Source organism: Onychostoma macrolepis, chromosome 03 (assembly GCF_012432095.1).
Source record: "Onychostoma macrolepis isolate SWU-2019 chromosome 03, ASM1243209v1, whole genome shotgun sequence".
NCBI lineage: Eukaryota > Metazoa > Chordata > Actinopteri > Cypriniformes > Cyprinidae > Onychostoma > Onychostoma macrolepis.
The window spans coordinates 24,234,857-24,247,133 of record NC_081157.1 but is presented as its reverse complement, the minus strand read 5'-3'; the positions used below and the strand labels follow the sequence as shown (position 1 = coordinate 24,247,133).

General features: G+C 36.3%; 2 protein-coding genes across 2 annotated transcripts in view; one reads left to right on the top strand and one right to left on the bottom strand.

The window, feature by feature from the left end:
• The window catches only part of LOC131536018 (N-acetylmuramoyl-L-alanine amidase-like), a 184,573-nt gene that overhangs the window by 128,252 nt on the left and 44,044 nt on the right, over positions 1-12,277 (bottom strand). The gene's annotated exons all lie outside the window — the stretch shown is intronic.
• ptger1b (prostaglandin E receptor 1b (subtype EP1)) lies at positions 7,172-12,230 on the top strand. Its single transcript, XM_058768635.1, has 3 exons — positions 7,172-7,496; positions 8,496-9,382; positions 10,688-12,230. Exons 2-3 carry the CDS (start codon positions 8,540-8,542, stop codon positions 10,958-10,960), a joined length of 1,116 nt encoding a protein of 371 aa, XP_058624618.1. The 5' UTR covers positions 7,172-7,496; positions 8,496-8,539; the 3' UTR covers positions 10,961-12,230.

Genomic DNA, 12,277 nt, shown 5'->3' with positions numbered 1-12,277 from the left:
CCCGAGGAAAGTGCTTGGGTGACGGCCTGCAATTTTGTGGTACTGTATGAAGATGTGGTGTTGTCAATCAGCACAACCAAAGCCTCAGAAAATGCCTTATGTCAGCAAACTGTAGGAAGGTGGTTAGAAATGAGAGTCAAAGTAAAAAGTTGTATTGTTCAGAAGTTGCTCTTTCATATGAGTTCTCAGTTATGTTTACGTATATAAAGTATAACTTTGTATCTGATTTTTTTCCCAAAATTCCATTAGAAAATAAAACTGAATGAATCAGTCATTGATATTGCTATAATGTGAGATCTCTTTGGAAACTTGGAAGAGATATTTTCTCAAGAAAAACATCTGAGAAGCAGGAGATGTGGCCAAAATTCCTATTAGACATTAACTTATAATTAATGTGAGTTTTCCTTTATGCATTTGCCAGATTTTTTTATCCAAAGCAACTTACATTACATTGAAGACAAACAGTAGAGCATACTGTAAAAATATCCACAATGTCATTTTTTAATATGAAGGAATTTCCTGAATTGATTATTGTCATGTTTTTACTTTGAACTGTATTTTGAATTTGACATTTTATTATTTTGTGTTTTATGCAATGTTGTGGAAAGTTACTTTTAATGCATTACAATATTTACTCCCCAAAAAAGTGACTTATTCAGATACTTTTTATGGATAGTGACGTCGCTGTCGACCGGCTTACGTCACTTCTTAGTACCCACTGTCGGTGCGAATGCAACCCTTTAAATGGTACTGGGAAATAGTTCGCGCAAAATTGTCCCAGTACTTTAGTACTGTACTTTTAGATCTGGAACTAAAGCAGTGCGAAAGGCCCTATTATAACACCCACTCAGACCCTGCTCAGATCGCCGAGTATTGTTTGCGCCTATCGCTACGTCAGAGATAGCAACGTTACGGAGCCATTTCCGAGTTTAGTCTAGTTCTCAGTTCCTAGCTCTAGTCTAGTCACGTCTAGTTTTGTACCTGATTGCCTGTTTCCTGATTTCCTGCCAGTCTTGGATTCCTCTTATGCCTAGCGCTCTGGATATTGTTTGCCGATCACCCAGACCCACGCTAGCCTTTGGATTACTCTTCGTCCATGCAGATGGATCCGCACGTCTCACGTCTCTGTCGCCCCATTACAGATAGTAATGGGTTACATTACTTTAGCGTTACTTTTTAAATCTGTTTTCAGCTGTCAGTCAATAAATGGGAAGACAAAGTAACTAGTGTTACTTATTTGAAAAAGTAACTCAAACTTTTTTTTTTACTAGTTACTTGAAAATAGTAATCTGATTACATAGCTCATGTTACTCGCAAGGTTTTACGGTTAATAGAAATGTTCTGAAAATTAATTAATTAATTAATTAATTACTTTATTTGTTTATTTTAATTTGTTTGTTTTTTCAGTGTAGCACTAGCAGAGCAAAAGTCATTGTTTCAATTCTGAAAATACATGAAGTGATGAAATGCATAGCTTGAATACACTGTTACTTTTATTAAAAGGGTCTGTTAAATGTAAATATGTTTTTTATTTGCTGTTGGAGGACTATTTTGTTGCCCTCTCCTTCTCCTGAAGGCTACAAGAGAACATTAGACCTATATTCTTATCTAAACCGTGTCTTTATGCATTTCTCGCTCCGGAAAGCCTCCGGGAATGGTGGGAAATCAAATTCTGGTGCATGTTCCATTATCACAGGCCAAGGTGATCTGCAATCCTTTCCATGAGACCACAATTGCCTATGGTGGGGAAAAAAACGCAAGATTGCCTGATGTGCGCCAGATGACTTAGAACTCATGTTGAAAAAATAAGTGTTGAGCTGACAGTAAAAAATATGACCAGATGAAAATTTTTTGCATGCATGTGAAACTTTGAAACCACCTTTGAGGGTCACGTTCTTCATAAACTATAGTGTATGTCCAGCAAACACAAGCCTCATGGAAGCAACAATGTAAAGAAATGGCAAAGCTAAAGAATGTGGAAAAACAGACACAATTGGAGGATGCTGTATATGTTCATTTCTTTCATTTGTTGTAAGATGTTTCATGTTGTGCTGATTTACTTTATGCCTATATCCTATATCGGAGTGTCTATTTACACTAAGTGCAGATAGCACGCCTTGTTGGCAGAGGCTATTTGCACTAAGTGCAAATAGCCCACCTTGTTGGATGTCAAATGGACGTGAAGTGTTTGACATCAGTTTGATTTGCATTTTTGACGCCAATGTTTGATGACAGTTTGCCCACTGGGAGGCTATGTCACTCCCAAACTTTGCTGCTTGTATAGGGTATATGGCCATTAGCAGCACGAAAAACAAAACTTTTATTCAAAATCGGAACTGATTATATTTAGCCAAGAAAGTGCGCAAATAGGGCCTTCTTTTATAATCACTTAAAAGGTGTCACTTACTTCAGTTCATCTCGATCTCACAAAGATGAGATGGCGATTCATTTATAATCAATGAACCTCTATTTACATTGTGTGATAGTGAGAGGATTCGCAAGCGTGCAGGGAAAAAAAGAGGCGAGTGAATGCAATGGCCAATTACAGGCATTCAAGAAATCAACAGATATGTCTGTGATTGGCTACAGCGCTACGAAAACACGTTGTAAAGAATCTTGGTGCTTTCCAGGATGCAAACACAAATCTGCATTGGAGCCTTTAACTGAGGGTGCTTTTGACTGCGTGAAAAAAATGGATGTGTGGTGTGAGAGAGTAAGAAAGAACAGTGTCAGTTGCGTGAGTGTCACGCTGAATGCATGAGATGGCAGCCTTGTTAAATAGCAGAAAATCCTGATATTTTTACATAGTGTAAATAGACTCTATCGCTACTTGCACATAGTGTAAATGGCATATTGCTAAGAAAATATGCCATTTTCACTTAGTGTAAATAGTATCTCATTGCTATTTGCACTTAATGTAAATAGCCTCTATCGCTATACTTAGTGCAAATAGTCGCTGCCTACAGGGGTGTTGCAATCATTTCAGAAGTGAGGGGGACAGAAAAATACTTTTCTTCATGTTATTTTTTAGTCTAATTTACACGTTTTTTTATTTATTTATTTTATCTCTTACTTTTAATCAAATACACTACTGGACAGTAGGCCAGTAGACAGTAGACTACCAGTAGGCCTAAATTTTTTCCCATATTTTCCTAATGATTTGTTCATATACTTTCAGTTGTGATCACAAAATAAGGAAGAACATTATATTTTATAGTTTCTATACACTCTTAAGAAAAATGGTTCTAAACAGTACCAGAAAAGGGTTCTTCGGCTTGTAACAATAGCAGAACCCTTTTTGGTGCTAAATAGAACCCTTTTTATAGGGTTCCATAGAGAACCACACTTTGAAAATGCTATATAGGACCTTAATGGTCTTTTTAATGATAGTTTATTTTCATTAATATTAGTACATTAGTATATTTATATCTTTAATAGTATTATTAATATTATTTGTATATATGATTTATTAATATAGTTTCTTACCCCTCTATCTGCCTGGTCTTATATTATCTTGTAGCCTCTGTTTAGCACTGCATTATTCAGATACTTTGTTTATTAACTGATGACTTGGAAAAACGCACATAAACCACATACTGTCGCAGTTGTGCATGTATTGTCTTCACGTTTTTTTATTCAGCTTATATTATATATTCAGCTTATATTATATATTCAGTTTATATATATAGAGAGAGAGAGAGAGAGAGAGGTATTCAACATTGACATCATGTGATTATTTCTTCCTCAGAGTGTTTAAAGGAGATGACACATAACCGAACAACCCTTTCAGTTGTGATGGGCCGCTATTTGTTGTGCCTTTCCATTTAGTTCCAAATTAGGCTGGGAAAAAAAGGTCAGTACGAGGAAGACTAACATGAAAAGGTCTTTTGTTAGATTCACTTGATTGCTCTCATCCAATTATGGCCAGCTGCTGTACTCTTCAATAATTAGAGACTTTTTTTTCCTTTATGTGTGCAAGAAGTTTTGTATAGCCTACATCCCTTGGAACTTTTTAAATCTGTTAGGAATTGTTCTTTTATGGTCATGAAAGAAATGTTTAAAAAGTACCTCTGACATAGACTACTCTTTCTTCCTCTCCCCTCCCCAGGTTCTTGAATCAGTAGGGCCAGATTCATGAAAATCTTCTTAAGACAGTCACAGAAGTTAATAAATGTCAAAAGATAAATTCTAAGACATTGTAAGAATGTTCTAAGTTCAGTTTTTGAAAAGTTCTTTAGAAGTTTTCATGTATTTTCTTGTGAACATGACACACTTGGTGTTTGGATGGCAGTTCTTGCTGAAGATTAACTGATGGACAGTTAATCTGAAACAACTCAATAAATTCATTGAAATTTTGTAAATAAAACATAAATGAAACGTAAAACGTATGTTTTACAAGTCAAGAAAATACTATTTTAGTCTTTCTACTTAAAAAAAATCATGTTTAAATCAAGGTGTTATCATTTTTTATAATTAATTGTGAAATTTAATAGCAATTTCTGAGTGATTTTTTCCTTTGCAGTTTTTTCAGTGTAACTTTGAGAATTTATGAAGAATTTAAGAAGATTCTTTTCAAGAATTTTAACTCTACAAAAGTTTTGTCTTAAAGAAAATGTTCAGAAAAAAAGAAAATTTTTAAGAATAATTTTTGTGAGTTAAATATATAAAAATATTCCTACTTTTTTAAGTTAGAAAATAATAAAAAAAATAGCAGTAAAAAAAAATGTCATTCTTAAAGGGCACCTATTATGCAAAATCCACTTTTACTTGGTGTTTGGACGTAAATGTGCATAACACAACCACCCTACAATGATAAAAATACACCCACTCCTTATTTTTTAATCCCCATTAAATCAAATCAGTCTCACTAGGCCTGCCGTTTTGATTCTCTAAACAATATGACGTCACATAGTTTAGGCCCCGCCCACTGCCGCTGACTGACAGTCCTGTATTACTGTAGTTTCCACCCTCAGCGGTTGTACGCTGTCCTCCATTTTCTCTGCGCTCAAGCAGCTGTAACATCAATAATGTCTCATAAGCAATCCCCGTGCTCTGTGTTCAGATATAAGACTGAACATAAGTCTTCATTTTCTCACAACATCTGACCCTTACTCTTACTTTTATTTTTCACGGTAATGTACCTCAAAGTCTACCTAAATACATTTATGTCTGCGCAAATCATTTCACTCCAGACTGCTTTCTGAATGTCATGTCCTTACAGTGCTTGCTGGTTTAACTGTATTTGTGTGCATACGTTATCGAAGTATTTGAACTGATCAGCACCGCACTTGTAAAATTAGTTTGCGCCATGCTGTTTGTTGGGTAGTGCTAGCAAACACGTCCTCCTGCACTGTCGAGCCAGATGCATGGCTTGGTCCATTGAGCAGCGGCGATGACAGGTCAGCACAGCGTAAGCTCTAACATCGCACTGTTTTGTCCCACTTTTGGTGTGTATGGCTTTCCATATGTACAGCTGAACACTGGTGGTTTCTACATCCTACATCATGAGCTGGATGCCACTCTCTCGTGAACGTGTGTATGACATACGTTATGACAATTAGCAGAAGCTAGAGATTTAAATACGCATATTTTTCTTATATCAACACACCTCTTCACCTCAGAAGGTCTTTATTAACCCCCTGGAGTCGTGTGGAGCAGTTTTTATAATGGATGGATGCCCTTCATTTTGCTTCAAAATCTCAACACCCATTCACTGCCATTATAAAGCTTGGAAGTGTCACATGTCTGTTTCTGTTTTGTTCCGTTTTGCCCTTGTTTAGTATCTCCTGTTCTCATTAGTTAATCTTCGTTCATTCTGATCACCTGTGTTAATTAATCATCTCATTAATCGTCGTGCGCCTTTTGCTACAACCACAACCCAATTTATGAGCGGGGCAGAGCAGCCCACCGGGAATTCTCCCGGTTCTCCCGATGGCCACTCCGGGCCTGGTCATTATAAAAGTATTTAAACTACACATATTTCAGAATCTGAATATCAGATATTTCATAATATAGTGAGTATGTTTGTGAATATTAGTAATCAAAAAAGGAAAAACTAAATAAAAGCGATCCATGTGTCATACAGCGCTATTAGGGCTGCGGTGTGTCACATAGACTGTAGAAACAATAAGGCTATAAGTTCTAAAATAACGGCCACCTAAAAAAACTCACACTGGGGGCTCAGCTAGAATATTTTAAACTCACGTGTGAAAGGGTTAATTAATCATCTCGTTTGATCTTTTGTTTCCTAGTCCTTATAAGCCTTCAGTTTCATCTTCTTCTTTGTCTTGGTTTAATGTTTTCAATGGTTAAATGTGTGTTGATGTTTAATAAAGCCTCCTTTTCGTCTACTCCATCGTCCTCACCTTTTGCAACAACCACAACCGTGACAGGAAGAGCCAGGACATTTTTTAATATAACTCCAGTTGTATTCATCTGAAAGAAGAAAGTCATATGGCTTGAGGTATAAGTAAATCACAGGGTAATTTTCAGTGTTTGGTGAACTGTCCCTTTAAGAACATTTTATAAATCCGGTCCCATCTCTGGTCCCATCCTAGACCTGTCAAATCCAGGACTCCAATAAAATGCAAAAAAATATAAATAAAATCAACGCCAAATTGGACTTTATCTGCTTATAGTTAAAGCTGTTATATGTAATATGCTGTTAAAATCTGCTTTGCATATTTGACTTCTGTCACCTTGAATGAGGCCAGAAATCCTATGACGTTAAACTGAAAGACTGGGCAGTAAATTATTATTATGAGTACTTGAAATGCTGCATATTGATTTCAGGTTTGACACTATATTTTCAGCAGACAGGTCCATGGCGCCCTGTCCATTCACTTGCCAAGCTTAGTGTGTCTCAAAACCTTGTGTGCTACTGCTACCTATAGATAGCATCGTTTCCGAGCATCATAGGTGTGTGCAGATTACTCCAAAATATCATGTCTATATGTTGATATCTATAATGTCCATAACTGCTACAACGCGTCAATGATAAAAAGTAATGCTCTGCCTACCTAAAAAGAATAACTGGGAATCATCTATGCTACTGTATGCGCTCATGATGCTTAAAATGTTACACGCGTCCATGACGCCCCAAACACTTGGCTGTGAGACGCAGTGACGTGTCATTATTTACAGCCCACTCTCGCGTCTCGCGCACTAGAGCTATAAATACAGCAGCGCGCGCGGTTCACTTCACAGTCTGTCGCGCGCTCTGCGTATTTGATCTACTTTATACACATTTGCATGATGTTTTCTCAGACAATGAAGACCACAATGCCATTAACACTACTGAACATCAATATTTAGACTGCACAGACACTTTTAGTCGTACTGGAATAAGTTGTTTTTTTTTAACCGGGAAAAAGTAAGAAGAGTCCGGACTAAACGGATGATGGGAGTCTGATATCGCCTTTCGATTCTCAAGGACTGTTTCAAGGCCTTTTTTTTTTTTTCTCGGGGGGGAAAAGATATAAAATGAAGATTTTCAGGTGAGGTGATCAGCATGGTTAATACAAAACGCGTAAATGGTGAATATTTTCTCATTTTACATTGAAATAGACAAAGATTTGTGATATACTCCTAAATATATATTTAGGAGGAACAGACAGAGGTAATAAAATATTAAAGTAGCAGAAAAAAAGTAAAAGATACAGTTTAGTTATTCAAATTGCTATGATACATACATTTTTTAACACATATGAACAGAGTTCATTTGCAAAAACAGATAACGTGCATTCCAATGAATCTCAATCAAAATGCAGTTGGGTTATATTGATTAGGTTAATTACAAAAAAAAAATACAGCTAACTAACGCAATAAAAACAGGATAACATAATAAAAAAACTTATAAATATAATATATAAAACTTAACAAATATAATCTTAATATAAAATTAATATAATCTTAATAAATCTTAAAACTTAATATAATCTACTTTATCTGACTCATTAATGTAATCAGGTTGGTAACTAGTTGATTTAGACATTTTTTGGTTTCCTGGAAAAGCATTTAAACATTACTTGTACTTTTGTGTATTTCTTTTTATCTGTTTTTTTTCTATCTTGGTATTTTCAAACAGTTGTTTAGTTCTTCTTATTACAGTGGTGAATGGTCAGAAGTGTTGAAATTTGTACTGCATGTTTTTGTATGTTTCTTTTTGCTTTCTCATGTACCCTGGAGAGGAAATTGTTGAAAGAACAAAGTTCTTATTCAGTAAAGTTTTCTTAAAAGGTGTGTCAGTGTATCATTTCAGACCAGTCCTCATTGAATGTTTGTACATAAACAAGGAAAAAAACAGGAAGGGATGTAATAGCTTGCTTGTTAACTGATTAAAATGTCCCAAATGGATGAACTTTTCAGCCAAAATAAGCAGTGCATTCCTATTTTTACATATTTGATTACAGGTTGTTTGCTAGAGTTAGAGTTCTTAATCGCAGCTTTAAATGCCCAGTTTTCTTAAACACACTTCTATGCTCTTTTCTCTATAGATGTATATCTCTAAGCTCAATGGTGCTCATCCCATAGCCTGGAGATGTTAGCCGTCCAACACTACAACAGTTCAGCCCTGGATGTGAATGAAGGGTTCAGCAATCAGACCCAGCAGGTGCCTGGAGAGGCACTGGTGTGCTACAAGGAAAACCTGAACAACACAACCGACCCCACGGTAGCGGGCCTGTCCATGACCCTGGGCATCGTGTCCAACATCGTAGCACTGATCATCCTGGCTAAAGCATATGCTCGTCTGCGGAAGCGCTCCAAAGCCACGTTCCTGCTGTTCGCCAGCTCTCTGGTGGCTACGGACCTTGTCGGTCATGTTATTCCAGGGGCCCTGGTTCTGCATCTCTACATGTCTGGCACCGCCGGAGGACTTTGTTACCAACCCGATGCCACCTGCCATTTCCTGGGCGGCAGCATGGTGTTCTTCGGTCTGTGCCCACTGTTTCTGGGGTGCGTCATGGCGGCGGAGCGGTGCATGGGTGTAACACGGCCTCTCCTGCACGCCCGCGTGATTTGCATGGCCCACACCAAGATGGTGCTGATGATGATATGGCTGTTGGCTTTATCTGTAGCGCTGCTGCCCTTCTTTCAGCTGGGCACATACACCTACCAGTTTCCGTGCACCTGGTGCTTCATAAACGTGTTAGACAATACCAGCATCACAGACGTGATATTTGTGCTGCTGTTTTCTGGACTGGGACTGGCTGCGCTGGCCGTGGCAATGGTTTGCAACACCATCAGCGGGGTGACGCTGGTGATCGCCCGTCTGCGCAGGAAGAAGTGCCACCACAGATCGGCTAAATCACATGACATTGAGATGGTGGTGCAGCTGGTGGGCATTATGGTCACTTCTTGCATCTGCTGGAGCCCTCTGCTGGTGAGTATGGCCATTACAACTTAATCATTAAAACAACTTAATCATCCTATCTATCCATCTATCTATCTATCTATCTATCTATCTATCTAAGGACTGTAGAATGAAAAAGCATGACAATAAGCTCCAAGTATGCACATGCAAACAAAAAATAATCATAAGATTCGAGAAGAAACCAACCTCATAATTGTAATAAAAGTATATAGAGTTAGTATACAAATATAGATATAAATTAGTTTGTCATAACAAAAAATGTTGAAAATACTGTTTATAATAGATTTTATTATTTATTTTTATTATTTGGATTAGATATAGTAATATTAGAAGTGACAAAGTACACTATTTTTAAAAATACTGATTTATATGTTTAAAATTTCTATAAATAGACATTATATCTAATTGGTTATGCATTTTAAGAATAAAGTACAACTATTTTATTATTTCAAAAAATTTTTTAAAGTTTGTCTGTGTAGGAATCCCATAAGAAGGACAAAATGTCTTAATCGTTTCGGGTAACACTTTACAATAAGGTTCATTAGTTAACTACATTAGTAATAATTAACTGCACTTATACAGCGTTTATTATTCTTTATTAATGTTAATTTCAACATTTAATAATACATTATTAAAATCTTGTTAACATTAGTTAATGCACTGTGAACTAACATGAACTAACAATAAACATCTGTTTTAGCGCTAACGTTAGCGAAGATTAGTAAATACAGTAACAAATGTATTGCTCATGGTTAGTTCGTGTTAGTTAATACATTAACTAATCTTTAACTAATGAACCTTATTGTAAAGTGTTACCATCGTTTCTTCTATACAGCAATAAGATTAAATAGAAAACAGTTTCCTTCTCTGATTTTTCTCATGAGAAAAAAAAAAAGTAATTCCAGGTATTTCCTCCACAATATGTCAACTGTCTCAAACTGTGTGTAGATTTGCCAAGTCTGCAGTCAAAATTCAAAGAATTTTAATATGAACATTTCTTCAAAGAAAAAATTCTGTATTTTGATAGTCTTGACACATTTGAAAAGTTTGGTTCCCATACTAAAAGCCATGCGTTTTTTCAGTATTTTACTTATCTCTTCAGGGGTCAAAACAGACCTGAATGCATTGTGAAGGATGAAACACAACTGAGGATTTCTTATGTCTCATGAGCTATGAATGAGAAACCTCTGATCAATGACATTTTCCTGTTTGATCTTGGTTCTGACTAGTCCTTACTATTCTTTTGCTGTTATACCATGACTTTATATTTCTTCATCCACTGACTACAACTAACTTTCTCTGTTTTCCTGACAGATCTTTGGTCTGATGTCAGTCATCCGCTCGTACAGCTGGGGGATGATTGGGGATGATCTGAAAAACTATAGGACTTTAATGGTAATGGGAGTGCGTCTGGCCTCCTGGAACCAGATTCTGGACCCCTGGGTCTATATCCTACTACGCCGGGCTGTCCTTAGAAAGATCTACCGCATAACCACCGGCCGCAGTGACCTTAGAGGGAGCACATTCCGGCGGTGGGAGATCAGCTCCCTCCAGAACTCAATGAAAAGCGTAATTAATCGTAACTGATGTATGTGTTCTACCACATGGAAGAGACTGGGAAAAGGTGAAAATTAGGATGTTATTAACCAAAATTGTTAGCATTACTGAAGGCAGATGTATGTTCCTATTGCTTAAATGGTGGATGAAGAAGCAGCGCACTGTAAGTTGTAATGCAAGTGATGCTCTAGAACCGCAGAGACTTGAATAAGCATAATAATTGAGCACAGTGGGGTTCTGGAAGTAAAAATCCCATTCATTTTCTCCATAAAGAAATTTACTTTAACAATAATGTATAAATGTTTCAAGACAGACCTTCCATTTTTTGACATTTAAATAGCCAAATTTTGTGGTTTTAATTTGCAAATTCCTTACCATGCAACAAAAATATGTAAAAAAAAAAAAAAAAAAAAAAGTGGATGTATTTGAATGAACTTTATACATAGCAGTGAACCATATTGTATTTTTCACTATCATTATTGATTTATAGCCCATAATTTCAAACATTACCATTGTTTATTATTTATTTACATCATTCACAATGCTTCATGGTATGAGTAACTCATTCTGTCATAAAATAATGAAGTACGAAGTACTGTACTTTTGTTTCATATCCATTTCAAATATTGTTTTGCCTTGGTTTGTATTGTTGATTGAAATCTTAAAACTATACTGAAGAATTTTCTAGAATGCCTATGGAGAAAATGAACGGGAAGATAGTTCTGAAACCAAGGCTGCTGAAAAAAGTTGGCAGTCACAGTTGCACTCTGTAGAGTGAGTCTGATAAATGACAATGTGAAATGGACTGCACACATGCCTCAATTATTATTATTATTATATGAAAAAGGACCCCTTTTCCCATGCAAGCTAAGAGTCAAAGGAGCAAAGAAAATATATTTTGTTTGGGCCTGGGATTTAATAAGCTAGCTTGCAACTGTTCAGGATTAACATGCACCATCTCTTTTGGTTATTCGTTATATGATTCATTGTAAATATGATTCTTATAGTGACTTAATCTAAATTTCTTTGAACAAGAAGCTTTTGTTTGGCTTCAGAGCTATTGCACAGGATTCTGTGTAGTCGACATGCAGTATTACATACAGTATATAAAAGTCAAATAATGAAGAAATAGTGTAAACATCACTGCAACCTAAAGGCAGAACTTTTACATGTGCATGATAACCGTCTCAGTGTTCTTGTATCTGTATTTTTGTGTCTTGCCCTACTATGTGTGATCTTGAAAAGCTATGGAATGTAGAAGCTATTAAATATTATTTTGACCAATAAAGGTTCATTTCAGGAAGAATCTCAGTTTCTGTCTCTGTCTGCGTCAGGATGTTTACATTA

Bases quoted from the DNA above. Each gene is read 5' to 3' on its own strand.
- ptger1b (XM_058768635.1), top strand. From the start codon at position 8,540: ATGTTAGCCGTCCAACACTACAACAGTTCAGCCCTGGATGTGAATGAA. The intron at 9,383-10,687 runs GTGAGTATGGCC...TTTTCCTGACAG, and splicing joins TCTGCTGGAGCCCTCTGCTG to ATCTTTGGTCTGATGTCAGT.